This window comes from Microcaecilia unicolor, chromosome 1 (assembly GCF_901765095.1).
Source record: "Microcaecilia unicolor chromosome 1, aMicUni1.1, whole genome shotgun sequence".
Lineage (NCBI taxonomy): Eukaryota > Metazoa > Chordata > Amphibia > Gymnophiona > Siphonopidae > Microcaecilia > Microcaecilia unicolor.
The window spans coordinates 160,782,824-160,800,005 of record NC_044031.1 but is presented as its reverse complement, the minus strand read 5'-3'; the positions used below and the strand labels follow the sequence as shown (position 1 = coordinate 160,800,005).

At 43.1% G+C, this 17,182-nt stretch overlaps 1 protein-coding gene across 1 annotated transcript in view; it reads right to left on the bottom strand.

The window, feature by feature from the left end:
- Window positions 1-17,182, bottom strand: part of DNAH11 (dynein axonemal heavy chain 11) — a 708,797-nt gene that overhangs the window by 89,727 nt on the left and 601,888 nt on the right. The window contains exons 67-68 of the mRNA XM_030201723.1: window positions 10,394-10,564; window positions 999-1,121 (exon numbers count right to left, since the gene is read on the bottom strand). Of these exons, the coding sequence (XP_030057583.1) occupies window positions 999-1,121; window positions 10,394-10,564 (294 nt within the window). The remainder of the gene's footprint in view (window positions 1-998; window positions 1,122-10,393; window positions 10,565-17,182) is intronic.

Genomic DNA, 17,182 nt, shown 5'->3' with positions numbered 1-17,182 from the left:
GATATAAGAAGGGCTGTCTTACCGTAGTCAAGTGCAGAGCGTATATCACTGACCAATGCTGTGAGAAATGTTTCTGTGCTGCGGTGCAAATTATTAGACTGATCAATGTGTTGTGATAGTTGCTTAAAGACCACTTTCTCAATGATCTCAGAGACAAAGCAGAGGTTGGACACTGGTCGACAATTCAAAATATGGATGGGTCGAGACTGGAAACTTTTTTAATCAGACACACAATGGCCAGTTTCCAAATGGAAGGGAAGAGATCTGTCTGAAGGCTATTTTGAACCATGAGAAGAACCAATGAAAGTAGTCTATGATGAGAAATCTTAAACTAATAGGAAGGGGTAGGGTCCAAGAGGCACGTAGTGAAGTGCATAGAGCAGCTATTTTGTCTAAAGAAATAACAGATGGTAACTCCAGCTCATTTGGTGTAAAAGAAAGATACCATGCCACAGGTTTATTTACTTAAACAATTTTAAAAGATGTATCTGTTGCCTTTCTAAACAAAATCAAGGCAACTTATATGTTACATAGTGGCAATAGAAATAATAATACAGTGGAATGGAGAAGTAATTTTGATGAACAGGAAATTTAATGTAAAGCTATCAAACTATTAAATACTATATTCTCTAATTTACCAAACTGGCCAGAGAAACAGTGTTGAACTGCAGTACAATGTATTTTATTATTTTTTCAATCTGCCTCTAAATTAATGAGGGATTGTAAAGCTCTCTAAGGGTTCGCTGTTGTTACTGCTTTAATATATTAAGATTCAAATTGTGGCAATTCCAAAATTAGCAGCTTTCACACACTGCAAAATAAATCTATGAAAAGGGACTAGTTAGCTGATTATACTATAACACAATGGTATATTGCATTTTATTACCACTACAGTTAAATTGCCTAAAAGACTTGCTGCACATGCCTTAAAACCACACAGTCAGCCAAGCTTGATTTTCAAATGGCAAAGCAATTGCAGAAACAGTCTTCAAAATTACCTTAACAGCACTCCATGACTGAGCAGTCAAAAAGTCAACAGGGCTCTTGTAAGCATGTTCAACTGGGAACCGCAGTAAGAAATCCAGTTCTTGCAGCTCAATGTCTTTATTCCTCAGAAGAATCTTGACAGGGCACAAGATTAAGGAAAGGTCATTAAGGTTAGCAGTATACATGTTCACTATTTACATATGGGACTTGCTGTGTAACAGGCATGGTTGAGTTAGTGTGAAAGGAAAATCAACAAACATATAGTGAGAGGGAATGCTTTTTCTTTATTTTAGATGGGTAGGGCATCTAGAATGCAAGGATTATTTTTGTGTAAAAACATTCCAGGCATCCACGTCCCTTAACTTGTTTACTCTTACATAGTTACATAGTAACATAGTAAATGACGGCAGATAAAGACCTGAACAGTCTATCCAGTCTACCCAATAAGATAAACTCATTTTACATGGTATGTGCTACTTTAAATGTATACCCGAGTTTGATTTGTCCCTTCCTTTCTCAGGGTGCAGACCGTAAAAGTCCACCCAGCACTATTTCTGTACTAAAAGTTCTGAAGCTAACGTCGAAGCCCCTTAAAATTTACACTCCAGCCCATCCATATCTATTCAGCCACGATCAGGGTGCAGACCGTAGAAGTCCACCCAGCATTGGTTTTACTCTCCAATTACCAGCTTCGCCACCCAATCTCCGCTAAGATTCCGTAGATCCATTCCTTCTACACAGGATTTCTTTGTGTTTATCCCACGTATGTTTGAATTCCATTACCGCTTTCATCTTCACCACCTCCCGTGGGAGGGCATTCCACGTATCTACCATCCTTTCCGTGAAAAATTACTTCCTGACATTACTCCTGAATCTGCCCCCCTCCAACCTCAATTCATGCCCTCTAGTTCTACCACCTTCCCATCTCCAGAAAAGGTTCATTTGCGGATAAATACCATTCAAATATTTGAACGTCTGTATCATGTCACCCCTTTTTTCCTTTCCTCCAAGGTATACTTGTTCAGATCGGCAAGTCTCTCCTTGTACAGTTTGCAACACAAATCCCAAACCATTTTTGTAGCTTTTCTTTGCACCGCTTCCAGTCTTTTACATCTTTAGCAAGATACGGCCTCCAAAACTGAACACAATACTCCCAGTGGGGCCTCACCAACAACTTGTAGAGGGGCATCAACACCTCCTGGTTATACCCCTCTCTATGCTGCTTAGCATCCTTCTGACCACGGCCGTCGCCTTGTCACATTGTTTCTTCACCTTCCGATCCTCGGACACCAACACCCCAAGGTCTCTCTCCTGAGTGAAGCTTATTAAACTCTCCCCTCCTATCCAGTATTTCTCTTTTGGGTTTCTGCACCCCAAATGCTTCACTCTGCACTTCTTGGCATTAAATTTTAACTTTTCTCCATGGACAAGCAGGATGAGACAGCCACACATGGGTAACATCATCTGATGTCACCATGGACTGATTAGCTCTCCTAAAGCTCAGAAGAGCCCTTTTTCAGGCCATTCTGAGCATGTGCAGACCCCCCCCCCCCCATACCCACCCATTTCCTCCTCAGTCTATTCTATCTGCCCGGCCATGAAAACGGATTTTCCTGTTCTCTTATATTTAGTTTTCCTCTCTCTTTTAAAGTAAATTTTCCTTTCTTTCTCTCTCCCCTCCAATGCAAGACAATCAGCAGGATGAACTACAAGAATGGAACACGATCCTCCTGGGATCATCCCTCGTCCTCTGGTGAAGGTGGAGACATGCTTTTAATCTCTAGGGATCTCTCTCCCGCAAGCCCACACTAAGGCTGCTTGAATTGCTGACCTTCTGCTTGGCCTATAGACCTAAGATGCAGCCAGTTCTTAAGGAACAAGCAGGCAAAACTCTCATGGTGCAGGTAGTCCCCCTGCCTCGAACAGCGAGCCTCCCTAGGTGCATCCCACCTGGAACACCATTGGGTTCTTTTAGTGGGGACTGGAGGCAGAAGAAATGGGCTCTTTTTTGAATCAGCTGAACAATGCTGGCTCAAGCTCCAAAGAGAACCCACCCCACATTTAAATGGGCACTGCTTGAGCTGCCCTCCCTCTTGACAGCAGTGGGGCTACACTCTAACCAGAGAAACCCACCCACTGCTGAAGACTGCGTGATTGGAGAGATAAAAGTCTCTGGCTCCCTGGGGATTTTACTCACCACAGCCTCCGATGAAGGTGAAGGTTCAAGGTAATGTTTATTTGATGAATCGCCTAAGGCAATGCAATCAATGTAACACACAGTACAATAAATTATGTCTTACAATTTTATAGTAAAAGCAAAATAAGCAAAAAACAATAAAACAATAAAAGGAATAGAGAGCAAGACCAAACAAATAAGCAAACCTGCTGTATCTCACAAGGCCCCAAAGGCTAATGCAGATCCACAGTTAGGGAAAACAAGTTTAACTGGTGAAAGATGACTGGAAGATATGTGTTTTTAATAAGGTCTTAAATGAAGGATGAGAAGTCTCCAAATGTAAAAGTATGGGCAAGTTATTCCACAGTATAGTTGCCACTACGCTAAATGTTACTTTCCGAAATGTGGAAGATGGTGCGCAGCGAAGGAACAGATAACAATGGCTGTTGGTTAGATCGGAGGGCTCATCCAGGAATGTAAGACTGTAGACAAGGTGACAAAAACACAGGTAGCCCTGTATGAAAAATTTTGAACACCAAAAGCAGTATTATGTATGTAATACGATATAAAGGTTTGCGCTGCTAGAAGGGTGGCACAAATTCAGTGCGCTGTGACTGCTGGCGCCAAAGATCTGTGCTGCTGCAGGGTACTACTACTACTACTACTTAATATTTCTAAAGCGCTACTAGGGTTACGCAGCACTGTACAGTTTAACATAGAAGGACAGTCCCTGTTCAAGGAGCTTACAATCTAAAGGACAAATGTACAGTCAGTCAAATAGGGGCAATCAAGTTGGGGCAGTCTAGATTTCCTGAATAGGTATAAAGGTTAGGTGCCAAAAGCGACATTGAAGAGGTGGGCTTTGAGCCAGGATTTGAAGATGTGCAGGGAGGGGGCTTGGTGTAAGGGCTCAGGAAGTTTATTCCAGGCATAGGGTGAGGCGAGGCAGAAAGGGTGGAGCCTGGAGTTGGCGGTGGTGGAGAAGGGTACTGAGAGGAGGGATTTGTGCTGTGAGCGCAGGTTTTGGGTGGGAACGTAAGGGGAGGTGAGGGTAGGGAGGTAATGAGGGGCTGCAGACTGAGTGCATTTGTAGGTTAGAAGGAGAAGCTTGAACTGTATGCGGTACCTGATTGGGAGCCAGTGAAGTGACTTGAGGAGAGGGGTGATATGAGCATATTGGTCCAGGCGGAATATAAGACGTGCCACAGAGTTCTGAACGGATTGAAGGGGGGATAGATGGTTAAGTGGGAGGCCAGTGAGCAGTAGGTTGCAGTAGTCGAGGCGAGAGGTAATGAGAGAGTGGATGAGAGTTTGGGTGGTGTGCTCAGAGAGGAAAGGGCGAATTTTGCTGATGTTAAAGAGAAAGAAGCGACAGGTCTTGGCTGTCTGCTGGATATGCGCAGAGGAGAGGGAGGAGTCGAAGATGACTCCGAGGTTGCGGGCAGATGAGACGGGGAGGATGAGGGTGTTATCGACTGAGATAGAGAGTGGAGGAAGAGGAGAAGTGGGTTTTGGTGGGAAGACGATAAGCTCGGTCTTGGCCATGTTCAGTTTCAGGTGGCGGTTGGACATCCAGGCAGCAATGTCAGATAAGCAGGCCGATACTTTGGCCTGGGTTTCCGCAGTGATGTCTGGTGTGGAGAGATAAAGCTGGGTGTCGTCAGCATAAAGATGATATTGGAAACCATGAGATGAGTTCAGCGAGCCCAGGGAAGAGGTGTAGATTGAAAAAAGAAGGGGTCCAAGGATAGCCCCGTCAACAACTCAGCGAGCACCAGGTGTCTGCACCATGGGCAGGGCCACAGCATCTCGGAGTAGTGTGGAGCTGCTGTGGCCCTCCAATATGCACAGAATTTGTGTACTCCAATATGCACAGAAAGAAGGGCTGCATTGGCCCTGGGCACTGTGTAGTGTTTTTGACAGCACCTTCAGGTGGGACAGCACTGAGAATGGCTGAATACTTTGTGCCTCCCACTCATGTGGACCTGCTCTGACATGGCAATTGGTGAGCGATGCAGGCCTTCCTCTACCAGTGCAGAAGGTCTGCTTTGTTTTCGAGGTTTCCCTCCACACTGGAGGCACCCAAACACTGCTCCACTCTCCCTACTGAAAAGCAATAGCAATGGGGGGGGGGGGGGGGGGGGGGGACTAAGTTAAAAACAAGGGAAAGTTCTCTGGTCACAATAAAGGAGTTTGCCCAATACTGGGGAGCTCAAACACACACAGAGCTGGCACCTATGTACCAAAACATCTCTGCTTGGTCTTTCCACTTTTATTTACTATCATCTGGAGTAGAGGAGTAGTCTAATGGCTAGTGCAGTGGCCTGAGAACCAGTGGAACAGAGTTCAATTCCCACTGCAGCTCCTTGTGACTCACAGAAAAATGGTATATCAAGTCCTTTTCCCCTATCTGGATCAATCCAAATCAGTACTTCTGCTCTCCTTTGATTTATCAGCAGCATTCAACCTCATCAATTATGTCATCCTTCTTGACAGGCTTCATCAGCTTGGACTATGAAACACTGCTCTCCAGTGGTTCTCCTCCTATTTGTCTGATTGTTCCTACACAGTTCAAACCAATAGTTCTACGTCACAACCTTTCTCACCCCCATCCAGGATCCCACAGGGATCAGTTCTCACCTGCAAACCCTTCAATATTTTTCTTGAACTCCTTCTAACACTAAAACAATCCCTTGATTTTGCACCATAAGCTTACGCAGATGACATCCAGGTACTATGCATACTGGACCCGTGAGACTCCTTACAGATATAAAACATCAACAGCAGACTAGCCAAGGTAAATGACTGGTTAATAGAAAATAAGCTTGTGTTAAACCCTAACAAATCTAGGTTCCTTCTCTTTACAGGTCAACCTGATGCAACGTTTACAACACCTATCCAACTCTGTTCGGTTTGAGTCCCTTTAGTACATAACACAAGAATTCTAGGGGTCACTTTTGACTCTACACTCTCATTTACCCCACAGATTTCTGCTGTAGTTAAACGTTCATTCTACAAACTTTGTATTATTTGCTCTGTGAAAATCCTCTTATATCCCTCATTATTAATATCCTCATACATTCTCTAATAATTAGCCAGCTTGATTACTGCAATACAATACACAAACGGCCTCATGTGAAAGATCTCAAGATGTTTACAGTTGGTGCAAAACACAGCCATCAAACTAATTATTGGACATAATCATGTTACTTCACTGCTAAAAGCAGCACACTGGCTACCACTGACCCATCAAATTGCTCCTTGTATTCAAAGTCCATGTTTCTGGTGAACTTGCATACCTATCCCGCCTTTTGACCCTTTACTGCCCCTCTCTTACATTTAGGTCATCTCACCAGAACCAGCTCATTGTTCCTACTTTTTGGGAAATTATTTATGATATCAGACAACAATCCATTTTCTTAGACTAAGGTCCTGAGCTCAGGAACAAATTGCTACCTCATCTTCAACTCTCATCTTCCCTTCAGAAGTTCAAAACTGACCTCAAGACTTTCCTTTTCACTGATGCCTACAATTAACACTGCCTAGTATTGCACTTATGAGAGCACAGGTTGCCAGTCTGAATCGCACAACCCCATCCTTTTGTGCTTTCCCACCCAGATTTCCTATCGAATACTGTACTTCATCCCCTCTTCCCCTATCATTCTGCTCTCTCAACACCTTCCTGTTTTACATTTAGAATGTAAGCTGCCCAGACATTAATTTGCTGTGGGGGGAGGAAAGGGGTAGAAGCTATCAATAAACTTGGAAACTCTCATAGCTAGATGGTCCCGTCTCACAAGCTGTAAATTCCTGCTTCTGGGAGCTTCACAATCTAAGGAAGTACCTGGCCCATGTTCTGTAAATAGCTTGAGCCAGCATCCCTACTTATATCAGTAAGGTTACTACCTTCTCTTCCATAAACTTTCAGTCCCTAGCTCATGCTACACCGTAATACAAAAGCCCAGACTATCCTCATTGTGGGCAAAATCCCTCCCAATGGGGGGGGGTGGGCAAGAACAGTTCCATCCCACTAGCAGTCTTCAGAACCAGACAATTTCAACAAGTCTCCAAGTTGCAACACCAGCCAGACTTCCTCCTCAGGTCTGCCACATCAAAATGACCAAAACTGACCATGACTTCTACAATCATGGCATGACACCCTAAATCTCTGTCTGTTCACAGGATTTAGATGTTAGCCTCATGACTTATGAATTTGTACATAGGAGATGAAGTTGGTTCCTTCTCAGTCTCTCCACTGGATTAGTCATTGGCTCTAGGAATTATGAATTTGTACAACTAGGGCCCGATATTCAGACCGCAGGAGGGAGCCCGGCTAACTCTCACAGTCAGTGGCTAACCCAGAAATTCAATGCCTTCAAATTCAGCCCTGCCCATTTCTTTTCACTCCCTAAATCTTCTTCAAAAGATGATAGATCGCTCTCCTCTTTCTTAAGTCCAGAGCAATTGGATTCATTCTTGGGTTCCAAAGATGGTGTAGGACTGCTGGTGTGGGTCCATTTCTCCCCAGTTGCTAATGACATTGTGTTTTCCCTTTTGCTGCTTTGCTCACTTTTTTAAAAATATAATTATTTATTCATATTATTAACAAGAATACACACTTGTTGTGCAATACAGCCAAATCAAAAACTTACAAAATTAAGAGAAGAGATAACATAATTAAGAAGAAATATGTAAAAATATATGAGACATTTTCTTCTAGGTAAATTATATCAATAATAGAAGCATCCTTATCTAATCATAAAAAAATAAGCCATATCTTATCTAAGTCCAAACAATAATTTTGCGCCTCCTCAGACCACAATTTTAATGGTAGGGGGTGAAATGAACAGAGAAGATTTTAAATCACAACTTAAGTTATCCAAACTTAGCGGCGTATTTACCTCCAAATTATTATTAATAAAGATATTATTATTTCAGCTGTTTAACATCTAGAAAGGATTTTATCTGATCTGGTGAGTAAAAAACATACTTCGTCTTTCCCAATTTTACAATGCACTTACATGGATATGCTAGAAAAAAGGATCCCCCCACTTCTAATGTCCTTTTCTTCATAGCTAGAAATAATTTCCTCTTTTGTTGGGTTTGTTTCATGACATCAGGATATATCCAAACTTTTTCAGCTCCAAAAAGGACATTTGAGTTCTTAAAGTAACATTACCGAGTTTAAATCCTGTTCAAAAACAAATGATACAATAAGTGTTGATCTTTCTACGGTATGATCCAAAGATTGTTCCAATATTGCTGAGATATTGTTTAAATCAATATTTGTTTTTATTGCTTCTCCCGTCTTTCCTTCATCTCTTCTGGAATTTGAAATATAGTAAGCTTTATTTAAAGGGGGAATTGCTTCAAGAGGAATCTTCAAATTTTCATTCAAATATCTTTTAAGTAATTGAATAGGGGTAGTTCCAGGGAGTTTAGGGAAGTTCAGAAGTCGCAAATTTAATCATTGGTTAAAATTCTCAATCTGTTCTATTTCACGACGAAGATCTAAATTATCTTTTGCGGTATAATGTTTAAATTGTTGCAACTGTTCAACATCATGTTGTAGACCTATAATTTTTGCTGCTAAGTCTTAACTGAATCTACAGTAAATTTTAATTCTTCAAATTTAAGGTTAAAAGCTGCGATTTCACCTGATGCTTTTTGCAGGGTTAGATCCATTTTACTCAGTTTCAGCCATATCGATTCTAAGTTTACCTCCGGTTTTCTTTCCGAGGTTTTAAACTCAGACGTCGGTGACTTTTGCGCCGCTAGGCCCTCGCTTGGTATCCCACATGCCTTACTTCCGTCGGCTTGCTGGGATTCCTCTAGGGCCGCCGCCGTCGCCGCTGGACATGGAGGAAACAGCGTTGGTGGTGAAAGGGAAACTTCCTCTCCTTGTGTGGAATCCCCTTCTCTGGATATCCTCACTACAGGATCCGTTTCCCCTACTTTTTGGGGTGCCAAGGTGAGAAAGCGCTCCATGCGTGACTGGATCAGCGAGGAGGTTGAGGTGGGTGGGGGCACCACTCTCACAGTCCCCTTACGTTTAGTATGTGGCATATCTCTAGGAAAATCTATGTTTAGATTCCAACTTCAGCAGAGCATTTCTCCCACGATCCTTCTATGCCGCCATCTTGTCACGCCCCCATTTGGCTCCTCCCTGCTTTGCTCACTTCTTTTCCTCCTACTACTCTTCGTTTCTTCATCTTTCTTCACAGCTCTACATATCAGCATTCTGGTTGCAATAGTGTGCCCCAACATGTTTGTATGCACACTACAAGGTGAAACAGTGAGGCAATTGATCAAATGAAGTCTAGTTGATGAATACAGCATTAAAGACTTCTTGGTGTTTTTAATTGGATTGGCTTCATTTGACTAATTGCCTCACTGTTCCACCTTGTTGTTGTCTCCAGGTGACTTTAGCCTTCTTCTGAGGGTCCCTTTTACTAAAGGGTTGCCACGTGGCAACCAGGAACTACCACCGGCCGCCAGAAGTAGTTCCTCCTCCAGCAAACGCCATTTCTGGCGCTGTAGATTTTTAAAAAAATATATCGCAGGTGGCGGCAAGTGCTCTCCCCTGGCATGGCCACGTGGTAAGTGCAAGCTTGCCGCATGGACATGTGTTTTTTGGGGTTTTTACCTGCTGCGGTAAAAACAGCCACTGACGCTACCGTAGGGCCCTTTTTACTGCAGTATGGTAAAAAGACCCCTGATAAAGCAAAGTAGAAAATGGTGGTGCAAGAGAACGCCTATACTTTCAGCTGGCTGCAAACAAATTTGTATACAAGAATGCCACACCCATATTTATTTAAATCCAGTGGCAATATACTCTTTTTGTTTGTTTTGTGGAATAAATTTGCATTGTTTTGACTCTACTGCATTTATTTATTTTGGATTTTGCTCACCTCTTGTCAGTAGTAGTTTAAGGTGTGTTATATTCAAGTACAGTAGGCATCTCCCTATCCTTAGAGAAGTGTAGTTCTCAAACCTATCCTGGGGAACCACCAGCCAGTTAAAGTTTTCAGGATATGCTTTAAAATTTGCTATACCACCAGGCTTATTCAGTCACATATATTCCCTGCCCATTCCTCACCCATTCTTTGCCCCACTCTACATTAATGCCACATTAATAACTGTGCAGCTTAGTAAATAGGCACCTAGTTTACAAATACATGTCAAGGCTTTTTTTTTTTAAATATTAATAAACCATATAATTTTCTTTACCTGAAAGGCTGTTTGAGACAAGAAGGTGAGCTTATCTTTTTCAAAAAGTCCTCGACTGGTGTATAGGAAAGCAGAATAAGTAATACATTCTGTCAGATTGAAGACTCGCTCATTGACATCTTCAGACTGCTCAGCCCGCTTCATAGCTGTATGGAAAACTGAATTGAAGGCCTTGGAAAAATTCAGAATATGTGTCTTTTAAAATTCATGGAAAGTATTTGGAAGAGTTTCATAGCTAGTCTGCAACCTTGCTTAAAATGTACTTGCAATACTGATTCTATAGATCCATCACTGTTTCGATTTGTCACGCTTATGAACATGCACTTGGAACCACTGGAATATAATATTTCAAAATTCTAAGAAGGATATTTGATATCTGTATCATTGAAGCTGGGAGCTGTTCCTATGGATCAGACAGGTCAAACATTCACAAATTTTGAAGAAATATGTTGGTGAGTTACTGATGTATATATAAATAAACCAACCTGAGATCAATCACTCCTGGGAAGTGTTTGGTTTTTCTTTCAGTGGTCTCAAATTCTTTTCATAATTTCAAAGTAACACACAGACTACCTCTCAGCCTCATTTTGGCTAAAACTAAATGTAAGGTCCAGGGCCTGAGCCCCCCCAAATTGGATTCGGGCCTTCCAAGGTCTGCTGGTTTGGCTGACGGGGGTCCCCAAGCCCCGCCAGCAGGAGCCTTTCTCCAGCGCTGTTCACTATTGACCTGCCTTACCTGCTTCCCACCCACCCACCCCCCCCCCCCCCGCACGCATGCTTGGCTTTGGTGAAATTGAGCATGCATGAGGCTTCGCGCATGCTCATTTTCATTAAAACTGAGCATGTGTACTGAAGGGGGGGGGGAGCAGGACAGGTGACATAGCAGCAAACAGCACTGGAGGAAGGCTTCTGGTGGTGGGGCTTGGGGACCCCTGCCAGCTCAGGTATGTGGGGTTGAGGCAAGAGGAAGAGAGCAAAAGGGAGGAGGGGCAAAATGTGCCCCCCCACTTTGGGATCAGTCCCCCCCCCCCAAAAGTGAGGTCTGGCTACGTGCCTGATAAGGTCTGAGCTATGAGCTGGGGATGGTATCTTCTTGGTCATTTTGCTGAGAACCTGTTCAGTATGGGAGTGGTCAAATGCCCTGTCACCTGACCCACCTTGTCTTCGAACTCACCGAACAATCTTAGTTCATCATCGGCCAAATTTGCTCTGTGCCCAAGTTCTCTTTTGCTATTAGGATATGTTAACATTCAGGAGGATGCCATGACTTCTCGCTTACAGTCCGATTTCAAACTTTTATATGACTTGGGTTTTGCACTCTTTTCTATCACTCCAACATACTGCACAGGTCATTGTTTAGATCTAGTTACAACCAGAGGCATTCCTCCATTCCCTGGCTTCTTTTTTATGATACCACTGACCAGGTGTTCTCAATCCAGTCCTCGAGACACATCTAGCAAGTCAGGTTTTCAGAATACCCACAATGAATACGCATTGGAATATTCATTGTGGATATCCTGGAAACCTGATTGGCTAGGTGTGTCCTGAGGACTAGGTTGAGAACCCCTGTCCAAGACTGATCACTATTTGGTTTCTCTTAACTCCTCCCTTGCTGTCATCCTTCTGCTTTCACTTCTACCCACCCCACTCATAGTTTTCATGCATTACAAATTCTGGGAAAGGGGGGAGCTTATTTCGAAAGTATGGACACAGGCTCCTGGTGCTAACTTTTAAAAAAAGAGATAGATCAGCTTTTAAACTAAAATAGGGGGGGGGGGGGGGGGAGCCGACAGTCACCCAGGAGTGCATGGTTCTGTGTGGAGTATCCTTGAAACAGGACATTTAGGGAATCCCGATAGAGAGGTTTCAACAATGGCGAAAGAAAGCCAGGGTTATTTAAGGAGAGAGCAGGGTAAAGGATGCACACTATCCCTGTCAACTTCTAAGCGGCTTGCAGATGCAAGGAAAAAACACAATTTGAAATGCTTCTATACAAATGCTAGAACCCTAAAAAATAAGATGGAAAAGTCATATAGCATTAAATGATGAGGTAGAAATAAAAGGCATCTCAGAGACTTGGTGGAAAGAGGACAATCAATGGGACACTGTATTAACAGGGTACAAATTATACTGCAATGATTGAGGGAATCAAGTTAGAGGGGGAGGGGAATAGAATCAAATCAAATAAACATTCTACATAAGTACATAAGTATTGCCATACTGGGAAAGACCAAAGGTCCATCAAGCCAGATCACAAATACCTGGCAAGATCCCAAAAAACAGACAGCAGCGTGTAATCATTATGGATAGAAATTCCATGTATGAAGGGAAGGAGTATTCTTGTAGGGCTGTACTACTGTCTGCCAGGACAGAATGAACAGACCAATGAAGAAATGTTTACAGAAATTAGGAAAGCTGGCAAACTGGGCAACAGTATAATAATGGGTGATTTCAATTACATCACTTTCAAAGAATCCGTGGAGACCACGATCATAATTCACCAATAATTCTCCACTTAGTATTCTGTATCTCTGAAAGGGTCATCTCTTTAAAAGTGGAGAAAGACTTCAGATTAGAGACCTGCACGGGAACGGGTTTCGCGGGAAGCAGTTCTGCGGGGATCCCATGGGGACGGAAGCAGTTCTTGCGGGGTTCCCGTGGGGACGGAAGCAGTTCCTGTGGGGTTCCTGTGGGGACAGAAGCAATTCCTGTGGGTTCTCGTGGAAGTGTATGCTGCACTTGCACCAGCCTCTCACAGACCGAGTACCAAGTTCTTTGAGTGCATTCTCCTCCTCCTTGCTATAACAGCACAGATGTGGAAGTCTCCATTAAGGAAGTGGTAGAGACACAAATGGTGATGAAATTCACAAAGAAATAGGATGAACACAGAGGATCTCTAATTAGAAAATTGAAGTTATAAAAAACCTAAACTTAAATGGCTGCATGTGTGTGGATGTGTCGCGTGACACTTAGATGGTGACTGTGGTGGGATGAACTAGGGCCGATACCGGGAGACCTGTACGGTCTGTGTCTCATATATGGCAATCTGGTTTAGGATGGTCTGGAAAGGGTTTAGACAGCAATTTTAGTGACTGGAACATGAGGACAGTGCTGGACAGACTTTTACAGTCTGTGTCCCACAAATGAGAAGATGAATAGGTTGGAGTGGGCTTCGACAGCAACTCCAGAAGTTGGAACATAAGAATAGGGCCAGGCGGACTTCCATGGTCTATGTCCCAGAAATGCCAAAGAAAGACCATAATCAAGTATATAATATCACATTCATTGTTGATTTAATCATGAATTGATAATGATTGTGACTATTGGGCAGGCTGGATGGACCGATCCGGATTTTATCTGCTGTCATGGCACAATATCCACTCTATTCCCAGATATTCCTTTTGCAGCCACCCATGGTCCTTCTCCAGGACTTTCCTCCGTGAACTCCGAAGAGAAGTAGTTGTTTAGCATGTTTGTTTTATCCTCATCACTCTCCAAATAGTCATTCTCATTATCTTTCAGTCTTGCAATTCCATTCCTATCTTTTCTCCTTTCTCCAATATATCTGAAAAAGGTCTTGTCACCTCTCTTTACATCTTTAGCCATTTTTTCTTCTGCTTGTGCTTTTACTAGCCATATTTCCCTCGTCGCTTCTTTGAGTTTCATCCGATAATCTTTTCCATGATCCTCTCATTGCGTTCTCTTGTATTTTTTGAACAAAGCCTCTTTTGCTCTTATTTTTTCTGTTCACATTGAGCCTGCCCATGGATGGGAATAATGTGGGATATAAGTGCCATAAATAAATAATTTTTTTCAGCTCCTTGTTTGGAGAACCATATAGGCTTCCTATTTGTCTTGTTTTTTGTTTACTTTCCTCGCATAAAGATCAGTTGCCATATTTATAGCAGCCTTTAGCTTGGACCATTGATTTTCCACTTCTCCTATACCTTCCCATGCCAACAGCTCCTTCTTCAGATATTCCCCCATTTTATCAAAATCAGTACGTCTGAAATCCAGTACTTTGAGTTTTGTGCGTGCGCACTAAACCTTTGCCCTTATATCAAACCATAGGTGGGCATCCACCCGGATATTGGAAACACTTCCTCCATTTGTGAGCACTAGATTCAGCATCGACCCTTCCCTCGTGGGAATATATGTAAACCGCTTTGAATGTAGTTGCAAAAACCTCAGAAAGGCGGTATATCAAGTCCCATTTCCATTTCTCTGAGCAAGGCACTTTGACAGGCATCTATGCTCTCCCTACTTCTTTCCAATTCTACAGACAGGACGTTCCAATCCACATCAGACAAGTTGAAATCTCCCAACAGTAGCACCTTCCCTTTCAAACCAATCTTTTGAATATCTTCTATCAGATTCTTGTCTAGCTTCTCCGTTTGTGCTAGAGGTCTGTAGATAACCCCCGTGTGGATACAGGTTCCATCTTCTCTTTCCAGGACAATCCATAAAGCTTCTTCCTTCCCCCAGATTCCCCGCATTTCAGTCGCTCTGATACTGTCTCTCACATACAGCGCGCCACTCCTCCACCTCTTCGGTCCTCTCTATGCTTCCCAAAAAGATTATAGCCGGTATGGTCACATCCCATTCATGGGAATCATTGAAGCACATCTCTGTAATAGCAACAATATCCAAGTTTTCTTCAAATATCAGGGCTTGCAAGTCTTGACCCTTTTTACTTAGAATACGAGCATTTGTGCTCATTACTTTTCATGTGCCTAGTGAGTTTAAGTGGTTTTCTATATTTAGATGACCTTTCCCTCTGCCATGTTTATTCTGGGGGTGACTTTCTGAATGCAACCTCCTCTCAATGGAGGGGGTGAATAGTGGAGTGCTTCAGGGACCTGTACTGGGACTAGTGCTATTTAACATATTTATAAATGATGTGGAAATTGGAATGACAAGTGAGGTGACTAAATTTGCAGATGACACAAAACTATTCAAGGCTGTGAAACCACATGTGGACTGTGAAAAATTGCAGGAATTCCTTAGGAAATTGGAAGACTGGGCATCCAAATGACAGATGAAATTTAATATGGACAAACACAAAGTGATGTACATTTGAGAAGAATAATCCAAATCATAGTTACCTGACGCTGGGGTCCACCATGGGGGTCAGCACCCAAGAAAAAGGTCTAAGTGTTGCTGCAGATAATTCGCTGAAATCTTTTGTTCAGTGTGCAGCGGCAGCCAAAAAAAGCAAACAGGATGCTACAAATTATTAGGAAAGGGATGGTAAATAAGACCAACAATACTATAATGCCTCTATCACTCCAAGGTGCAACCTCACTTAGAGTAATGCAGTTAGTTCTGGTTGCCGTATTTAAAAAAAGATACAGCAGAATTAGAAAAGGTTCAAAGAAAGCAACCAAAATGATAAAAGGGAGAGAGGGATCTTGGGGTGATAGTATCTGAGGATTTGAAGGCGACGAAACAGTGTGACAAGGCGGTGGCAGTAGCTAGAAGGTTGTTAGGCTGTATAAAGAGAGGTGTGACCAGCAGAAGAAAGGGATTGTTGATGCCCCTGTATAAGTCGATGGTGAGGCCCCACCTGGAGTATTGTGTTCAGTTTTGGAGGCCGTATCTTGTTAAGGATGTAAAAAGAATTGAAGCGGTGCAAAGAAAAGCTACGAGAATGGTATGGGATTTGCGTTACAAGACGTATGAGGAGAGACTTGCTGAACTAAACATGTATACTCTGGAGGAAAGGAGAAACAGGGGTGATATGATACAGACGTTCAAATATTTGAAAGGTATTAATCCGCAAACGAACCTTTTCCGGAGATGGGAAGGTGGTAGAATGAGAGGACATGAAATGAGATTGAAGGGGGGCAGACTCAAGGAAAATGTCAGGAAGTATTTTTTCACGGAGAGAGTAGTGGATGCTTGGAATGCCCTCCCGCGGGAGGTGGTGGAAATGAAAACGGTAACGGAATTCAAACATGCGTGGGATAAGCATAAAGGAATCCTGTGCCGAAGGAATGGATCCTCAGGAGCTTAGTCAAGATCGCGAGGCGGGGCTGGTGGTTGGGAGGCGGGGATAGGGCCGGGCAGACTTATACGGTCTGTGCCAGAGCCGGTGGTGGGAAGCGGGACTGGTGGTTGGGAGGCGGGGATAGTGCTGGACAGACTTGTACGGTCTGTGCCAGAGCCGGTGGTTGGGAGGCAGGGCTGGTGGTGGGGAGGTGAGGATAGTGCTGGGCAGACTTATACGGTCTGTGCCTGTGCCAGAGCCGGTGGTTGGGAGGTGGGGCTGGTGATTGGGAGGCGGGGATAGTGCGGGGCAGACTTATACGGTCTGTGCCCTGAAGAGCACAGGTACAAATCAAAGTAGGGTATACACAAAAAGCAGCAAATATGAGTTATCTTGTTGGGTAGACTGGATGGACCGTGCAGGTCTTTTTCTGCCGTCATCTACTATGTTACTATGTTACATATGAGGAAAGGCTAAAGAGGTTAGGGCTCTTCAGCATGGAAAAGATACACCTGTGGGGGGATATGATCGAGGTCTACAAATCCTGAGTGGTGTAGAATAGGTAAAAGTGAATTAATTTTTTTCACTCTTTCAAAAAGTACAAAGACCAGGGGACACTCAATGAAGTTACATGGAAATACTTTAAAAACAAATATGAGGAAGTATTTTTTCATTCTGCAAATAGTTAAGCTCTGGAACTCTATGCTGGATGATGTGGTAACAGAGGTTAGTGTATCTGGGTTTAAAAAAATGTTTGGACAAGTTCCTGGAGGAAAAGTTCATAGTCTGCTATTGAGACA